General features: G+C 40.8%; 2 protein-coding genes across 7 annotated transcripts in view; both read right to left on the bottom strand.

Moving 5' to 3' along the window:
* Window positions 1–19,853, bottom strand: part of LOC139961883 (uncharacterized) — an 84,330-nt gene that overhangs the window by 15,420 nt on the left and 49,057 nt on the right. The window lies entirely within an intron of this gene.
* The window catches only part of LOC139961887 (uncharacterized), a 102,718-nt gene continuing 94,190 nt past the window's right edge, over window positions 11,326–19,853 (bottom strand). For 4 of the 5 annotated variants that reach the window (XM_071961521.1, XM_071961517.1, XM_071961520.1 and 1 more), the window contains 6 exons: window positions 17,727–17,843; window positions 16,264–16,311; window positions 15,829–15,867; window positions 15,384–15,410; window positions 14,490–14,518; window positions 11,326–11,985 (listed from right to left, as the gene is read on the bottom strand). In XM_071961521.1, coding sequence (XP_071817622.1) covers window positions 14,502–14,518; window positions 15,384–15,410; window positions 15,829–15,867; window positions 16,264–16,311; window positions 17,727–17,843 — 248 coding nt within the window. In that variant the 3' untranslated portion in view covers window positions 11,326–11,985; window positions 14,490–14,501. The remainder of the gene's footprint in view (window positions 11,986–14,489; window positions 14,519–15,383; window positions 15,411–15,828; window positions 15,868–16,263; window positions 16,312–17,726; window positions 17,844–19,853) is intronic. The other variant, XM_071961519.1, reaches the window with a different exon arrangement.

The following is a 19,853-nucleotide window of genomic DNA, read 5'->3' as shown; positions in this document are numbered from 1 at the left end:
ATCTGATAAAACGGTAGCATGTGCTATTAGTACCGGTAGCATGTGACATTATAGGTTACAATAAGAACTGAGGATAGCCTATGTGTAATCCCAACAATTCACAACAACTGGATTTGTTGGAATTACACATATCGTCAGTTCTTACTTTAATCCTAATAGCACATGCTATTCCGATTTATAGCACGATCCAGTTTTGACTAACTTTAAGATTTACAGTAGTAACTGTGTTCTCTATGTGTATCGGGTGCGTATGCAACACCATGCTAAGTCTATGTGCTGTCAAATATTACCATGCTTACATTTCTAAAAGTGTCAAAAAGCCTCCCGGACATTTATCTAGGTACAAATTGTACCATGCACAATGTGTTTTGTGCTGAAATATCGATTAGTGGACGTCCATCATAAAAGTGACTTTGTAGTGTGAACATAGGTGACCATTTTTTTTTGTCCTTTCTGGCATATTTCGAGGCAGCACTGAGGTTATCGATTTTTGATTTGATTTGATTTGATTTATTTGATTTTCCACAGATAATGAATAAATACATGTGGAGGGAAGTCCTCTAAAAAGCGGTTACAACATGGGGACTTTGTGGTCCCTTAAAGCCTTACCATATGTTTTATCTATGTTTTATCATAGTATTACTACATAAAAACTAATGTAATGTTGTACACACGTATCGGCTTAGCCTTACCATAGTGACATTCAGTTACACATAAAATACGAAAAATAAAAACAAATACATCTCATCCAAAATCATCTAAAAGAAAGAAAGAAAAGAGATTCGCTCAGGCTGTAATATGCACATGTGGTCAAAATATCTACTTTCCAGCTTAGCTCTGAAGAAAACTCCCAAAACGGTGATGCAATCGTGCCAAGATTATCATCTATTAAAATCAACAACCGAACAATCATTATCACACTGTGGAGTGATGATCACTTATATCCATTAAGGATTTTATGATTATTCATCTTAAATATCATCCCATTACGGTAGTCAATTATTAAAGGAAAGAGGTCGTCACTAAACCTAATTTTAATTACGAGACTCCACCAGAGCTACGTCACATCCGGTTTTCCAGTAGGCACTCATAATCGTTAGCAATACCAACGAACCTTTCGAGGAATCATCATGTGACTTCTAACCACTGATCATGTGATGTTCGAAGTAACGTACGAAAAATTTGACGTCATTAATAAATTTCCCCAACAGACGTTCTTGCCACAGCTGTTGCGCAATTTTTTCCTCGTTGTCATAGTTACGATGATGTTAGTTTGAATGGTATGCTAAGTCAAGGGCGTAGGAACCGGGGGGCTGGGGGTCGCCAGCCCCCCAGTGAAAAATGTGGAGGGGCGGAAGTATCATTCCGCCCCCCCCCCCCCCGCTTCGCAAGTCCGAAAACCCCTTTTTCATTTCCAAATGAGAAAAAAAACTTCATTTGGAGCACCAAATTGCATCTAAGGCCAGGTGAAAATACAAAATTAAGTTTACAAAATGGAGTGGGTGTTGAAGTGTGCTATATTGCACCAAATTGCATCTGAGGCCACCTGGAAATGCAAAAAAATCCAAAGGGGAAGGGGACACCCCTCCCCTTAGCCCCTCCCCAGGTGGGCCATCAGTCTTCAGCCCCCCCCCCACTCAAAAGTACCTTCCTACGCCACTGTGCTAAGTGCAGTTATTAGTGGAACAAAAATCGAGTAATCGGTCTAAATCGATGACCATGGATTCACCTTCAATTGGAACAATGGTTTGCGTTCAGTTTTATGTCGTCTTTCAAGGTAGAAGTTTGATTTAGTCAAACAAGGCGCCACTCGTATATCATATACCGGTACATCATATCAAATGACAAACAAATATAAGCTGTGATTGTCCTTTGTTGTTGGAATTTCCCTCGGTTAAATTAAGATGGATCGGGTGATAAAAACGACTGTCAGCTACCTGGAAGCCATTACATTACTGAAATAAATGATCGCTTATCGCTTGTACTTATTACGAAGATTGCAATGAACTGAAAACACCATGAATAGGCATAAAACTACAAATTATGAAATTGCCAGGGCAAGTGCAAGTTCGAATTATGCAAATGCGAATGCTGCCAATTAAAAAGATATGCAAATGCAGATTATGCAAATGCAAATTATGCAGACACAGACAACGTAATATGCCCAGCCTGACACACACACACACACACACACACACATACATAACACAGACAGAGATACTGCTTGGACTTGAGCTTCGATATAAATGAGACAGATTTTCCCCAGAATGTGTTTGTTCAATAGCGAAAGAAATATTTCATATTAACATCAGGATATAAAGTTGTGTTAACTTCAAGTTGTTTCAATATCTTATCCCGGATTGATTAAGTGTAGAAGCTATATTGTTACTGGCTACAACCCTGTCTTACTCAGGGAAGTGTATTATAATATAGTGGTCTGGTATTTCATTATAACAAATGTATTTCAAAAGCTTTATCCTCCATTTTATTTATCTTCTTGCTGATTTATCCTCGAAGTATGATATAGATGGAATGTTTGCTTAACTATCCATGTTTTCTGTATTTCAAATTTCATCCAAATGCTCCCCCCCCCCCTTTTTTTTGTAGACAAATTGTTTTCCCTGTGTGGATAAATAATTTAAAAGTTATAAAGAAAATCAAAGACGATTTTTAGCTCAATTTCCTAAAACAAACATCATTCACTCTGCCAGCCAAATGCATTTACAAAATATCATCATTTGAAAAATTCACATCATATTCATTGTTCAGAATCCATCTTTCAATATCTTAAATTGTTCTTTTCAACCAGTTTCCTGTCCGTGCTGCTCATGTTTAACTCCTATAGTTAATCTCTTGTACAAACATGTTTAAACCTGTCTCGAAAAGATCACAGCTTGTTTAATATATGTTTAAAGTATCTTACAAAACTCGTTGAAGGGTTTCCAGGAGATTGCTTCGTAACAGGAAGCTAAGTATTGGACAAATTCCAAATTTCCACAGCAACGTTTTCTTGTATATATAAAGAAGGCCTACTTTCATGTTCAGATAAAGCCTGCGTCGTCTAAGTTTAAAGTACACTGCATACCGTACTCGATCGGCCAGGTCGATAACGCGGAAGCGCGGAAACCTCGCAAACCGCGGAAATCGAGAAACCGGGTTCGATATCAACGGTTTCCGCGGCTTCCGCGTTATCGACCTTGCTATATAGCAAGAAAGAAAGGTCGAAACCGCGGAAACGAGAGGAATTTGTCAAGGGAGGGTGACACAGTCTTTTGGACGCATTTCAGCCTATATTCGCCAGGAAGGGGTGCGGGTTTAAAGCTATTTCAGTAATTGAGGTCGAAAACGCGGAAATCGTACTTTGCAATGGATGAGTTAGATTATTTTGTCAAGTGAGGGTGAAGAAGTTTTTTTGAGCGCTTTTCAGCCAATATGCGCCATGAGGGGTCGGAAAGGGCTAAGGTTTTTTTTTACTAAATGCAGGTCGAAAACGCGGAAATGTTTTTGTACACAATGAATGGCGAAACTAGAGGATTCGTCAAGGGAGGGTGAAGAGTTTTCGGCGCATTTCAGTCAATACGCGCCAGGAAGGTGATGGGGTTGTAGGCTTTTCCCTAAATGCAGGTAGAAAACGCGGAAATGTTTTTAACAAAGGCGGAACTAGAGGAGTTTGCCAAGGGAGGGAAATGAAGTGTTTTTGGCCGGCGCATTTCAGCCAATATGAGCCAGCTAAGGTGTGGGGAGATGGGTTGAGGCTTTTACACTAAATACAGGTCGAAAACGAGGAAATGTTTTTTTTTACAATGGCGAAATTAGATGATTTGTCAAGGGAGGGTGAAAAAGTGTCTTAGGTGCATTTCAGCTGTAATGCGCCAAGAAGGGGTGGGGGTAGAAGAATTGATTTTACTTAAAGCCGGTCGAAAACGCGGAACGCGGAAATGTTTTTTTTTTTACAATGGCGAAACTAGATGATTTTGTCACGGAAGGCACGGTGAAGATGTTTTTGGAGCGCATTTCAGCCAATATGCAACAGGAGGGGCAGGGAGGGGTGAAGGCTTTTTTTAATACTAAATGCAGGTCGAAAACGCGGAAATGTTTTTAACATGGGCGGAACTAGAAAAGTTTGCTAAGGTGAAGTGAAGAATTTTTGGCCGGCGCATTTCAGCCAATATGCGCCAGCAAATGTGTGGGGAGGTGGGATTGAGGCTTTTTCACTACATACAGGTCGAAAACGCGGAAATATATTTTTTTTAAATGGCGAAACTAGAGGATTTTGTCACGGAAGGCATGGTGAAGATGTTTTCTGAGCGCATTGCAGCCAATATGAGCCAGGAGGGGGTGCGGGAGGGGGAAGGCCTTTCCCCCCTACTAAATGGAGGTCGAAAACGCGGAAATGTTTTTATCAAAGGCGGAACTAGAGGAGTTTGATAAGGGACGGAGAAGAAGTGTCTTTGGCAGGCGCATTTCAGCCAATATGCGCCAGGAAGGGGTTGGGGAGGTGGGATGATGCTTTTTCACTAAATACAGGTCGAAAACGCGGAAAGGTTTTTTTTTACAATGGCGAAACTAGAGGATTTTGTCACGGCAGGCACGGTGAAGATGTTTTCTGAGCGCATTTCAGCCAATATGCGTCAGGAGGGGGTGCGGGAGGGGGTGATTTTGTTTTTTTTACTTAATGCAGGTCGAAAACGCGGAAATGTTTTTTTTTACAATGGCGAAACTAGATGATTTGTCAAGGGAGGGTGAAAAAGTGTTTTAGGTGCATTTCAGCTGTAATTCGCCAAGAAGGGGCGGGGGTAGAAGAATTTATTTCACTAAATCCCGGTCGAAAACGCGGAAATGTATTCTTCTCATATCAACGATCAAAAGCTCCTTTGCCGTCCCCTAGCTGTGAAAATTCTCTAGTTCCGCCACTGTACATACGCACCTTTATATACCGACAGGGTGGCCCCAGAGGGGGAGGGGAAGCGGGGTAACAGTCCCCTTCCCCCCGTCGGGGAGATCTAGCCCCCCGGTAGGGGAAATTATGATTTCGTCAGGGAGCAATGAAGAAAAAAAATATATTATTGTGTATTTCTTATCATCATAATGATTATTCTATGATAAAGATAAATGTAGGAAAATCAGTCCCCGACAGGTGTCAGCCGCACCGACATACGGGCTTCAAACTTCTCTCATATACCAAAAAAGGCACCACAAATTACCGCGCGCTTCGGCAATATTAGATTTTTATATACATATATATGTATTTGTATGTGTAAGTATATATACATATATATGTATGTGATTTAAGTATATACATACGTATATATATATAGAGATATATATGTATACATTTAATATTACAACGTGCACACAATTGTTTCCGGGGACCTTAGCCTCCCTGTCGGGACCTTAGCTCCCGTGTCGGAGAAGTCCTGGAACCATCCCTGCATACCAAATGGACGTTAACAAACATTTCTGAGTTTTCTGCCTGTATTTAGTGAAAAAAAAGCTTCAAACCCAAACCCTCTTGGCCAGTGGCGTAGGAAGGAACTTTTGAGTGGGGGGGGGGGGGGGGCTGAAGACTGATGTGTCCCCTCCCCCTTTGGATTTTTTTTTGCATTTCCAGGTGGCCTCAGATGCAATTTGGTGCAATATAGCACACTTCAACCCACCCACTCCATTTTGTTTATAATTTTGCATTTTCACCTGGCCTTAGATGCAATTTGGTGCTCCAAATGAGATTTTTTTCTCATTTGGAAATGAAAAAGGGGTTTTCTGACTTGCGAAGCGGGGGGGGGGGGGCGGAATGATACTTCCGCCCCTCCATATTTTTCACAGGGGGGCTGGCGTCCCCCAGCCCCCGGTTCCGACGCCCTTGCTCTTGGCGCATGTTGGCTGAAATGCGCCAAAAACATTACTTTACTTTTCCTGCATGCATTTAGAGAATTTCCGTCATTGTTTTAAAAAAATCGCGTTTACGACATGGCTTTAGTGAAAAGACCTCAACCGGACCCCTTCCTGGCGCCTATTGGCTAAAATTCGCCCAAAACACTTTTTCACCCACTCTTAAAAAAATCATCTAGTTTCGCCAAATGTTGTGGAAAAAAAAACATTTCAGCGTTTTCGACCTACACTAACTGAAAAAAGTCTCATACCCCCTCTCCATCCTTGCACATATCGGCAAACACTTTTTCCGCTTTTCGATCTGCATTTAGTGAAAAAGCCTCAACATCCCTCCTCACCCCTTCCTGGCATTTTGGCTGAAATGCGCCAGCCAAAAACACTCCTTTTCTCTCCCTTAGCAAACTCCTCTAGTTCCGCCTTTGTTTAATACATTTCCGCGTTTTCGACCTCCATTTAGTAAAAAAAAACAGCCTACACCCCCTCACCTTCCTGGCGCATATTGACTGAAATGCGCCGAAAGCTCTTAACCCTCCCTGGACCAAATCCTCTAGTTTCGCAATTGCAAAAAACGTTTTCGACCGGCATTTAGTGAAATAAAATCTTCTACCCCCCGCCACTTCTTGGTGCATTACAGCTGAAATGCACCTAAACACTTTTTCACCTTCCCTTGACAAATCATCTAGTTTCGCCATTGTATAAAAAAAAACATTTCCGCGTTTTCGACATGCAGTTAGGGCAAAAGCCTACAACCCCATCACCTCCCTGGCGCATATTGACTGAAATGCGCCGAAAAGTCTTCACCCTCCCTTGAACAAATCCTCTAGTTTCGCAATTCATTGTGTAAAAAAAATTTCCGCGTTTTCGACCTGCATTTAGTATAAAAAAAAACCTAAGCCCTTCCCACCCTCCTGGCGCATACTGGCTGAAATGCGCTCCAAAAACTTTTTCATCCTGTCTTGACATAATCCTCTAGTTTCGCCATTGAAAAAAAAAAAACATTTCCGCGTTTTCGACCTACACTACCCTCCCTCAGTGGCGGCGGAACCGGGGGGGCTTGAAAAAGTTGAGGGGGCAAATGCATGATAAGCCCCCCCAATATTTACCAAGGCTCCGAAACGTGCATCTGCCAATTTTTCAATGCATACTTGTCGATCTGTCCGATGCACACGTATACTATATAGGTGTAATAATTTTAGTAATTGCTGGGGGACCCTCGGCCCGTCCCCTGGCTATAGACCACATTGTCACCCCAACCGCGTCTTCACGCCCCGTGAAAAGTGGAAGCAGTGAGTGTGAGTACCGGTAAGCGTAACACAACTTCGTCTTAGGCCAATGACTGCCTCATTTCAGCCAGTTCTCCAACATCCCCTTACTTAGTGGCGGAGCGTCCATATATACAGTCAGGGGGCGGATGCCCCCCCCCCCCTGACGGACTCAAATGGACTGCTGGCGCCCTTTTCAGCTTTTCACTACTTTTTACTTATTCGCGATTATTGACTATTTTATTGCGCTCTCATATACTTATTGACATTTGTCATATTCTGTTGGTGTAATTTTCCGACAAAATGGCGACGACACCTTTTTATTCACCGTTTATCTGCAAATTAGCAAGGCCCGGAAAGGGTCATTTCCTGCAATCTAGGGAGTATCTTTACTCAAAAATTTTCTGTACGCTCCGCGCCAACCTGTGGTGGCGCTCCGCTTAGATAGTGTCGAAAGCGCCCCTACAGACCATTCTTGCCCACCCTGACCAATACCCCTAGCCCCGCCACTGCCCTTACCACACTCAAAAACATCTTTGCGAGTACACTACGAGTAATAGCTACTCTCTTAAAACACCATCGAATATACAAATTACAATGATTTTACAGACTTTTACGTGCAATCTGAGAAATTGCAGGCTTGAGACCCATATGTTAGGGCTAGGTATTCGCAGCATAAAACACTCGGGAAGGGCCGTTTCCGGCCATCTGGGGGTTTGAAAAAACCCAAAATTTTCTTGTACGCTCCGCGCCAACCGATGGTGGCGCTCCGCTTAGATAGTCTCCACACATTAGCCCCCCCAATAATTTTTCCGTTCCGCCGCGCCTGCCCTCCCTTGACAAAATAATCTAACTCATCCATTGTAAAGTACTATTTCCGCGTTTTCGACCTACATTTAGTGAGAAAGCTTTAAACCCGCACCCCTTCCTGGCGAATATAGGCTGAAATGCGCCCAGAAAACTTCGTCTCCCTCCCTAGACAAATTCCTCTCGTTTCCACGGTTTCCGCGTTTTCAACCTTGCTATTTAATAGCAAGGTCGATAACGCGGAAACCGTTGATATCGAACCCGGTTTCTCGATTTCCGCGGTTTCCGCGTTTCCGCGTTATCGACCTGGCCGTACTCGATCTGAATGGTTAATTCTTATATATGATAACGCGATATCAAAATTTGCCTTACTATGATTTAACTCAACACTTTGTATATTATCAAATTGAAAATGACCTTTGACTTAATTACGTACGTCAATCCATGATACAGCTTATATATTTATAGCTGAATGTTAAGTGAAATATTCTCAGTATTCATAAAACACTGATTTGGTACGGAAGCGTAGAAGGAACATGTAAATTGACGTTTTGATGAGGTGCATCAAACATGATATCCACAGTTTAGCAGATGTACAAAAGGAATATTTTATTACGTTTTTCGTTTTTCTTATTGCAAGAATGAAAACTACGAAGTATACTGTTGGTTCTTTGTGTTTGCAATGCATGGGGTATAGCTTATCCCTAGTAATAAGTACAACGATCTATTGCATCAAATGAGTTCGTGACAGTATAGATCCAATGACAATCCAAACTTATGAACTCCGATAGCGTGTGTGAGTATATATAGGCAAAGCAGGAAATACGCCTTTGTGCATATGTTCGGTATGTATGTGTGTGCACTGCCTAATTCGTGTTGCACCCATAATCTCCAAAGTGTATCCAATTGGCAACCCTTATACTTGGCATGTTGGTTGCCCGTATTAGATAGGGACCTTATTGTTTTTATTGGAGGTCAAGAGTCATTTGAAGTTATCAGGATAAAGAGGGAAAACCTTGTACCTGTAACGGAAAAATGTAGGTTACCCCTTCTTTGTTGGACATACCCCTTGATATCTCTAATTTCAATGAATTCGCTCTCGGTCAGGGTTGCCAAATGACATTGGCCGATAACTGGCCAAATGACACAAATTTGGCATATTTTGAACCCCTTTGGCTGATGCTTTCCTCAGCTATCGGCCAAATCGCCGATGCTTCAGAAAATTCAAGCTCTAGCCTTTCCAAGTTCTCGGGAACTTGGATACCATTTGTCCACGGGAGTTACGCCACGGGTGAAAATATACATGTTTATGTTAATTGGACATTGGTCATTTGGTCTTATTGTCCTTTCAATCTCTTAATGTATTCTAGCTTTGCAACATATTTTTTCATTTTCCCAGTATGACAGACAAGGCGGACCAAAAATGTGTCTATGAACGCAGATTTTCTCCAAAATCTCAGTCGATAAAATCACCACGAAATGTTCCATATACGGCTTAGATTGCACCAGAGAGCTTGTAGAACCCCAGAGCTTCCAGGGCCCTAAGGCGGGCCCTGGACCCACGCCTTTGGGACTTCTCGCTCCGCGCTCGTGATGTGCGCTGCGTGCACATCGGTTGATTCTACGCAGCGGCCAGGGGGGCCCTTCCTTCCCTGAACCTAGGGGCCCCAGACTCATCGTTACTCCGCTGCTTGATATTAGGCCGAAGTCATTTGACGTCAACTAGCTCAAATGTGAAAACATTGTGACCACCATACCTAAGGAAATGTAATATTGACTAGTCTCCTACCTCCATGAGAATGTATCATATTGATAATAAATGTATTGATTTCGTGAAGGTCAAAATTCATGAAAAAGATCAACAGTATCTGCTAGACTCATATAAACAAAGCTTTGTCATGATATCTTACAGGGATAACATTTGCTCACCCCCTGTTCCGATGAAGTCATCCATAAGACCTCGATACAGTTTTACATTCTGGTTTAAATATTTATTACAAAGGCAGCCTTTATTTCAAGTATTCAAGAACACAACTTAAACGTTAATTACAGCCTTTTGATATTTCAAATATATTTCAAACTTTTATCATTGTTCATTTCAATAAAAGCGAATTACATTTATCTTTATATCTTTTTTTCAGAACAAATGTTTACAACTTTCTAACATTGTAACTATGTTTGCTAACAAGGAGCATATAAGGCAAGGGAAAAGAGAGATGCATGCATGGGAGGAAAGGACATGACACCGTCAAAAATATTACTAATCAAAACAAATTTCTCAAAAGAAGCTTAGCTGAGGTTCTTCAGCGATACTGGTCTTGCTTACAAGGGCGGCGGAACCGGGGGCACAGGGGGCACGTGCCCCCACTTTTCCTCAGGTTAAAAGTGTGCCCTTTTTCTTCATAAAAACTGAGGTGTCTCAAGTTAGCAAGAGGCCAGGGAACCAGAATGAACACTCGGGAAGGGCCGATTCCGGCCATCTGAGGGGTTTGTAAAACCAAAAATTTTCTTGTACGCTCCGCGCCAACTGATGGTGGCGCTCCGCTCAGATAGTCGTGCATACAACTTTGCAAATCCTGGCAACGCCCCTGACTTTTAATGAATTTATGTGGGTCAAACTCAAAGCTATTTCGAATGGAAAAAATTGTTTCTAGCATGATTTCACCTCATTTTGTCTCAATAGAAAACTTGTTCCTTGTTTCCCAATTTGCACATTGGATATTGCAGTGCTAGTATGCATATTTTTCTTGAAAGATGGGGTGGGGGAGGGGCGTTGATGGAGTGATGTGTATACGCAAATAAGATAATACAATAAGAGTTATAAAGGATACTAAATATAAGGCTACATCAGTCCAATCGAATTTCTGCAAAGTGCCCTTTGATGTCGGTGCCCCCTCAGATTAAAAGTGCTTCCGCCGCCCTTGCTTGTTTATAGGTGATTTCATCGTCTTCAAATGCAAACAAAAATGACAAAAGAACTTCAGTATGATCATTTAGGGACTTCCATTGGCATTTCAGGTGAATGCACTGTTATTGCTGTATAGTATATGCATGTATAACCAGGGAGTTGTTATGGAACAACTCCCTAGTGTAACGACGTCTTTCCTTGTGCATGAAGGCAGTTCGGGGCATTTATCATCATATATTACTCGTATATGTTTCATTTGTATTATTGATCAAAATCAGTTTGACGTATTAAGAGTCAGAACAAACAGGAACATTGTCATGACCGTATAGTGAATAAATACACGTGTTGTCTCTGATAATTCAGATACATACCTGTGTTAATTCCTTATCATGATAAACTTTGTTTACTCTATTGAGTTATTTGCTGCAGCGTTGTACAATAGCGTATGGACTTTTCCCGATTATTATTATTATTAGTCCAAAGTATAAACGTATACCTTAGTCAATAGTTGACGTATATATGCTAATATATGTTCCGCTAAACAACTAACGTATAATTAAAAGTGTGATTGTCTTCGATCTAATGAGCGGTTAATTAATAACGAGTAATTAAGACAAGTAATTAATGTCAGGAGCAGGCCTGTCGAGAGGTGTTGAGTGAAGGACCAACAGCCTCGTGGTCAGTTAATTACCCCCCCCGCCCGGGGGCAGGGGGGTGTATGGTAGAGAATAATGTATACTCACTTTCTCAAAACCATGGCCATTTGTTGAAATGATGTGATTATGTGTTTATAGAAGTGAAACATACCCTAGGAAAATGTAGAATTCTAAACTAATCCAAATTTAATTTAATATATATATATAGTGCAGGGCATCGTTTCTTGACGTTTCGTTAAGTTTTATTTTGCTCTATTTCTGTATATTAAACAGTTGGCATTGGTAATCAAATACAAAGTCAAGTTACTACTAAATGAAAAGGAACCCTGGCATATAGAGAAACTAAAAATCCCACTACTTGATATAAAGCATACATATGAATATATGTATATCTTATAATGTATAACCCTTTAAATGGTATACTGAATTATGTAATAGGCCTTCTCCGGTTCGTCTGTCGATTCTGTGGAAATAAAAAGAAAGTATTTCCTTTCAAGGCTAGACAGAAATTCATATTTTCAATTGTTGCTTATGTCATTAAAATTGACGTGTAGCTGAAAGTCTATATATCATGGGCGGCGATCCTGGGGGGGATGGGGGGGATATATCCCCCCCATGAAAATGGGTGGAGGGGATGTAATACACCATATCCCCCCACCAAATGCCAGGAATAAGAATATTTTCATGCCTTCATTTATGCATCATCGTGAATGTACGGCTCTTTTTTAGCTTCATTTCTAGCCTACCATAAACGCAGTGCGATCTTTTCAAATAAATCGTCTTTATAAAGCAAGAATAGTTGACTGTAGGCTTCATTGGCCCTATAACAGCAAAATGTATTATTGCGCCCACGGTATTGATATAGTACATATATGTACCCTCATAGTATTCATATAGGCCCTATAGTAGGCCTACACACGTACATGTTCCCTCGAACAGCTGAGAATCTCATGTTACCAGGGTAATGCTTAATTAGGGGCGTCGGAGCGGTTCGCCGGACCAATATTCACGGCGCAAAAAAAGGAGAAAAAAGTAGCACTAAGAAGAAAAAAAGACAAAAAATAAAGAACCAAAATGAAACATACTTCAAAATGTGTTTCAGAAGATTAATCGGGTACAAAAACAGACAAGGGAGAATGCACAGAAGAAAAGCTCGGGAAGTGCCATTTCCTGCAATCTGGGAGGCATTTTTTCAAAATTTTCTCCATTATGCTACGCGCCAACCAATGGTGGCGCGTAGCATAGTTTGACCTTCCAAACGTCCCCCCCCCCCCCCGATAATTATGGTAGATGGCCACACTCTGATCTTCCGTACCAATCCCAAATAGCTTCCGACGCCCCTGTTAATACACGTACGTTTCACCTGGATGCCCTAGCAATCGGTACCTAGGAATGTAACTATGTGTAATTGTGTATTGCATGTGTATAGGCCTATAATAGCCTGCAAGAGGCTAGTTTCTTCATCGAATAATACAAAGAGCTCTCGAACATTCTAACGTAGCGCCTGAAACAAGATTGACAGTTGCAATTTTCCCAAAATAACACCCGAAATTAAAAAAAAAAGTATTTTGGATCCTGATTATGAGATATTTCGGACATGATATCCCTATTTTAAAGTTGGGTATATGCCGCTTGGAAACCTCGGCAAGTGCCGTTTCCGGCCATCTAGAGGGTTTGTAAATCCCCAAATTTTCTTGTACGCTTCGCGCCAACCCATGGTGGCGCTACGCTTAGATAGTGAACAAGGTCATATCCCTCCCACTCGGAAGTACGGATCGCCGCCCATGCTATATATAGATACTACCTTAAGTTTAGTCTCATTGAAAATTATCAACATATTAGTTTTATCTGGCACCGTAACCATGGAAATTTCTTCCTTTTTCCAGTGGGTTGATTGTAGGCGCACACACATACAGAATCATACACACTATAGCACACATAAGCAAACGTGTATCTCTTAAACGCGTATTCAGGTCTGCCGATTTTCATTCAGATATCAGAGTAAGTTGATTTCACTTGAATAGTCCTAACAGTCAGTTTTCTGTAAGACTACACTAATGTACTAATAACGTGCATAGCAGAATGTAATTATCTATATATAACATGTATATTCAGTACCTTTGCTCGTAGAAATTGTAAATTCAACTGATTCTTTCAAATTAACGCACAGTTATGGTGTGTGCAGCAATATCAGGTCTCGATATCACGTGCTCAACGACTTTTCCTCCATCTATCTCTCCTCTCCCTCCTCTTCCTCCCTCCCTCCTCTCCCTCCCCTCCCTCCCCTCCCCACCCTCCCTCCCCTCCCTCCCCTCCCTCCTCTTCCTCCCCTGTTCAAAGTATCTCTTTCGAGATCCGGCTTTAGGAATCACATATGATTTTCGAGTTGGTTAGCATAATGTTTGATCTCTAGAGTAAGACAAAATATGTCACCAAAAACAGAACTAGTATTGTTCGATACAGGTGTCAAAACGCCTACGGTGAAATTACGTCCTTCCTTACCGGTTTCGTACCCCTGGACATACAATCAGCGTCCATGGCCTAGTTGGTTAGGGTGCCCGCGTACAAAGCGGGAGGCCCGGGTTCGAATCCCGGTGAAGGCTGGAAGTTTTTTCACTTATATGTATGTATGTATGTATGTATGTATGTATATGTGATCTTCCCGCAAGCAGGAACTCGCGAAAGAAGCCATGGAGGCTTATAGACTCGCAAGCTGACCGAAGCCAATCTCTCGGCACACACATCCACTTAACGTCCATGTCGGGAAGTTGTTATTGAACAACACCCTTGCCAGACGACACACCTTGCTGTCGGCGGGGAATCGAACCGGCGGGGAATCGAATATATATATATATATATATATATATATACATATATATATTTATAAATATATATATATATATATATATATATATATATAGAAATATATATATATTATATATATGTTATCATTACTAATAAATTTACCTTTTCACGATTTCACTGTGGATTGTCTCCTTCAAAAAAAAGAAAAAGAAATACAGTCGATAAAATTGATAAATACCAACCGGTTAAAGGCTGTAAACGCAATGTACCAAATAGTTCCATGCATTGGAAAGCGTATAATGGAGACAACATAGGGACGTGCTGAAGAAGGGGAGGGGGGGGGGGGGTCTCAGTAGATCTTGAAAGTGTAAACATGGCATTTTCATGATTTATCCAGAGAGGTGCTATTTATATCACTGGTCTATCCAATCAGGTGTGGGAGATAGAGTTGGAGAAGTCATGCCCTTTTGTGCTACCTGTAACCTTGGAATTGTTTTCACTCATTGATAAAATAGCAATATAATAGGATGAGTGCGAAGTCTATGTAAGGTCTCTCTGGGTCAGCTACAGCCTTGGTTTTTGCGTATCCCGTATTATTTAATATATGGTTTTGCCAGCCGTCATAACCTTTTTCATAAATTTTGAAGATGGTACCAAGCACGAACTCAGTGTCGTAAAATAAGTGACTTTACGAAATTTCAGAATAAACGGGGAAGGAAAAATGAAAAAAAAGTAGCATCGGTTTTACCACTAAGTTTATATAGCGTCCCATAGAGCAGTAAAATGAGCCATTCTCTATCGCTATTCCCTTTACGCACGTCCAGCATGGGTCCAGTGAGCTATTCCATCTTGTTTGTCTACTTTTCATACTTCCATTAATGTTGTTCAATATAAAATGGAAGCCTGCTGTCGGCCATAGCGTTAACAGTATTGCGCATGCGTAGACAGTTTAACTATATCACTGTAACTAATTTCCCATCTAGCATCATTTTAGCATATACATTTTAATTACCATGACAACCTGGTAACATTCATTAACATTTCACTTTGACTTACCTCTACCACCATTAACACTATCGTTACCTGCAGTAAAAAAGTATTTCAAAATTTTTTGAAGATGGTGAAGTTTCTCATTGGTTATTCTAAGTTCAAGATACTACTATGAATGAAAAACAGACCTTAAAATAGTGACGTCATTGCATTATATATACATTTATAAATAAAGAAATAAAAAATATAATGTTTTCACACAAGAATTGAGGCTTTAGGATGTTTCATAACGTTTTATTAAAAAAAAGAGTGAAAAATAGTTTTGAAAAATAAAATGAAATCAAAAGCTTGAATATAGTTCATGTATGATACCTAGACCTATACGATGAAATCGCATAATGTTTATTCTACTTGATGGAGTGGACTTGAGTGAAAGACATATAGAGAGATAGAGAGAGGGTGGGGGAGGGGGAGGGGAGGGGGAGCAGAAGAGAGGAGGAGTGCCTCTTACCTGTTGGAGTGAAAGCATCTTCTTCATCACTGCTTGAGACTAATTTTAAAGAGATAATGAAAAGTTTATTCGTTAGGAAACACGGGATGAGGACTTAAGCGGGAAGAAGGAGGGTGTGCTTTGGTTGGGTGGTGGTGGGGGGGGGGAGGGCCTTGTATGAAACTTAATGAGCAATGGGAACTGTAAGTTTGATTTGAGGGACGAAGCTCCCTGATATAAAAAAGAAATGACCGTCTCTGCAGTCTTAACCACATATGCTATGTAGGTGAAGAAAAACCAAGGATTTAGTAACCACAAGGTGTAATTTTATTTACGAGTGGGAGCATGTTCATTTATTTGGTCACAAATATTCACAAAGGCAGTTGGAGGAAGATGGCGGGGGGCCTGGGGGAGGGGTTAACCGCCCCTGATTACTGATCCTTAAGAAAAACTCACATGACAAAGAGGCATCTTCATAGTTTGAAATCTCTGAGCTGCTGCGACCTTTAGGATTAAAAAAAAATACAAAATCACAATTTGCGATATTGGTCTGAAATATCTATATAAATCTTCATATCTGAGAATGAAAACTGCGTGACGATTTTTGCCTTTCACTGTCTGGGACACATGGGACACTTGATCAGTGGGTGATTAATGCGAATATTGTATTTGAGTTTCCGCATCAATACAATAGAAAGCCGACCGTTTATACAATCCGACTAAACAACAACAAGACGGAAAAGACCCAGCTCATATTAAATGTAGTAGCTTAGCTGTCTGCCTGTGCCATGCCATTCTCATAACAAAGTAAATACTGCCGTGGATGGTATATCGCAATGTATGTTAGCATAACGTTTTCACTTTAATATTATTATTATTGGAAATGAAACTTCTTTCCCCCTACTTAACACCCACAAATGTCAAAGACAGAGGCTGCATTACCTACGAGGGTTTGAGAACAGTAGGGTGGTAGATGGGGTGAATGTATATATACTATCCTAGCTAGGTTATTATCATCGCCAACGAACCTATTATCGTCGTACGACTGACCACAATCGTCGTGACCCTCGCACAATGTAGTCTGCCAGTCGGGAAAACGATACATGTTGTTTTCTACGACTGAAGCAGACGCGAATCAATACTGGGTCAGTCTTGACTAGTGGTGATCGTAAGCGATAATGACCCTGTCCGACAATCTAAGACTCTCCACGTTGAGACAGGGGGGGGGGGAGGTAAAGTGTCAATTCGCCAAGTGGAGGGATCTAAGGATAGTGTTACCCCCTTCTTTTGAGAAATTTGAAATTTGGGTAAAATGAAGAGTGCATAGATGCAAAATTGTGCTATTTTTTGCAACTTTTTGAATCAATTTACGACCGACTGTTAAGGTTGTACAGTATAAGCATGTGATATATTTATACACTAGAAATGTTGTAATATCCTGTCTGCTAGTGAGGGGGAGGGGGTAGCCCCATTGATGTAAACCTGAGGGACTTTGCCCCCTCTTTTGAGATATTTGGGTAAATTAGTGGAGGGCGCTAAGATGCAAAACGGTGCTATATTTTGCAACTTTTTGAATCAATTTACGACCGACTGTTAAGGTTGTACCGTATAAGCATGTGTTCTATTTATACACTAGAAATGTTGTAATATCCTGTCTGCTAGTGAGGGGGGGGGGGGTAGCCCAACTGATGTAACCTGAAGATTTAAGCCCCCAGAAATATACGTGGTTGCGCCCCACCCGTCATATCGCGATCAGCAGGGCAGTGTGTTGTCGGCTTAACGATGCATATATACATATATATATATATATATATATATATATATATATATATATATATATATATATATATATATATATATATATATATTTATATTTACTTTTTACAGATTCTACGATATGTATTAAATAAGATGTTTACCTTCACTTTTTCCGTCAATTTTACTATCGCTACCCGTGACGTCACTATCTTCATCCTTACTTTTACTATTTGTTTCCTTGCTGTTTGTCCCACTGCTGTCGTCACCACTATCGGCATCTTGTTATTGAGTAACAGAAACAAGAAATAAATAGAAGCTAGAGACATACTATGGTATAGAATGTAACCAAGATGAAAAAATGACAATGACAACTTCTTCCCCCCTTTTACCCACCTCTTTCAAACACCACACATATTTCAAAGACAGAGACTGCATTACGTACGAGGGGTTGAGAACAGGAGAGTGGTAGATGGGGTGAGCGTATAGGGAGAGGATCTGACATTGTGTTTGGAAATGTCAAAACCTATAGTTATTGTTTTGTGTTCTAACATTGTAGTTTCAGAGAGGGGTTTCGTTTACTTTCCTCCTTCTTTGCAGTTCATATCCCACCATGAATTAACCGCCGTCTCGAATTTCTATCGTGGAAAGTGATATGAGAGAATTAACTAACCATCTATTAGCTATAGGTTTACATGATGTATTTTGTACACGTGGTTGTATGCATCAAACTGTTGGATAAGTTGTATCGTATTTCACTGTACCAGATTTAGCTATATTGCTTCAGTGAAGACAAACAAACTTGTAATAAATGAGTTCAAGATAGCAGTAATACCTCTTCTGTTGCCCATGGGAAGAGAAGCAGTAGGAGCGAGAACTCATATTATCATGTATCAGAGTTCTAACGATTCAATTTATCTTGGAGTCGAGTTGACTCACTGACTCGGAGTCGATTCTTCTCATGCTTGAAAACTATTAAATGGCTATTTTGATTAACGGGGTAAACTTTTTTGTCGAACGCTTACCGTCCGGAACTTCTATCCAAAGGCACCGTTTCTGTTGGAGTTCGTTTCCCGATTGTTCCAAAAGGTCACATGACCTTATCTGCAAATGACAAGAGTTCATGTATCTTTTCATGTTACTAGCGCAGACTACGTTTCGTTTGAAAAGTTGCCCTGATTCGACGCATCTTCGACGAATGGAAGAACATCTGTCAGTGACGTCATTGAGTGATGTTCTCTGATTGGTGTCTTCTAGAAATCTTTCAAAATCTTTCTTTAGTGATTCAGAATCTACCGCTGCTTTAAGCAAAGAAAGACAAGAGAATGTACAGTGTAGTCAGGATAAAGGTTAAAACACATACGAGCTGATCTATTGCACTAGGGATCGGTCAGGCATAGTAACAATAATCGTACACGTCTATATAACGTATAAGAGATACAGGTTAAAGACAAGAGAACGTGCAGTATAGTCAGGATAAAAGTTAAAACACATACTAGCTGATCTATTGCACTAGGGATCGATCAAGCATAGTAACAATGATCGCACAGGCCTACATAAAACAACGTATAAGAGATACAGGTTATAGACAAGAGAACGGGCAGTATAGTCAGGATAAAGGTTGAAACACATACGAGCTGAACAGTGGCGTAGCTACGGGGGGGGGGCGTGGGGGGCGACAGCCCCCCATGAAAGCTTGTCGCTCCCCAGTCGCCCCCACTGGGATTTTGGGTGTCGAAAAAAATTACATGTGCGAAAAATATATCATTGGTCTGATTGGTCTCGAATCTCTATGATGACCACTCATGAACGACCCTTCGACCGCGGACCGGCAGTAGGCTATAGTTGCTGAAAAACCTGACGTGACATAGCGCATAGGCCGAGAAGTCTACAGTAGTCGCACTGTACTGAAAACGCATGTTAACGACCGTCGAATAATATAGTTCCTGCTCTACAAGACCACAACACACATAATGTTTCTACTGAATCTGTGTGTTCGACTGTTCGGTCAAACTTTGCCTTTATCACTCGTTTTTAAAATATCCATAATCCCTAACATACAAATAAATACTAATACAAACAGCCAATCAGTGTCTTGTAACCAGTGCGCATTAACTGATCAAACAAGCTAGTGAGCAATACTATACCCTTATAGAATGGTGGTTTCCAGGTACTTGAATGCCAAAGAAGATGTTAAAAGGTAAAAAATGCTGACATCATACACGTGTTTCTCACATCATTGCTGGCGTCATTGCCTCGATACCCTGTTACATTTTCAATCAGGTTTTCAC

The sequence above is a fragment of the Apostichopus japonicus genome, chromosome 20 (genome assembly GCF_037975245.1).
Source record: "Apostichopus japonicus isolate 1M-3 chromosome 20, ASM3797524v1, whole genome shotgun sequence".
Lineage (NCBI taxonomy): Eukaryota > Metazoa > Echinodermata > Holothuroidea > Aspidochirotida > Stichopodidae > Apostichopus > Apostichopus japonicus.
This window is presented reverse-complemented; position numbering and strand designations above follow the sequence as displayed.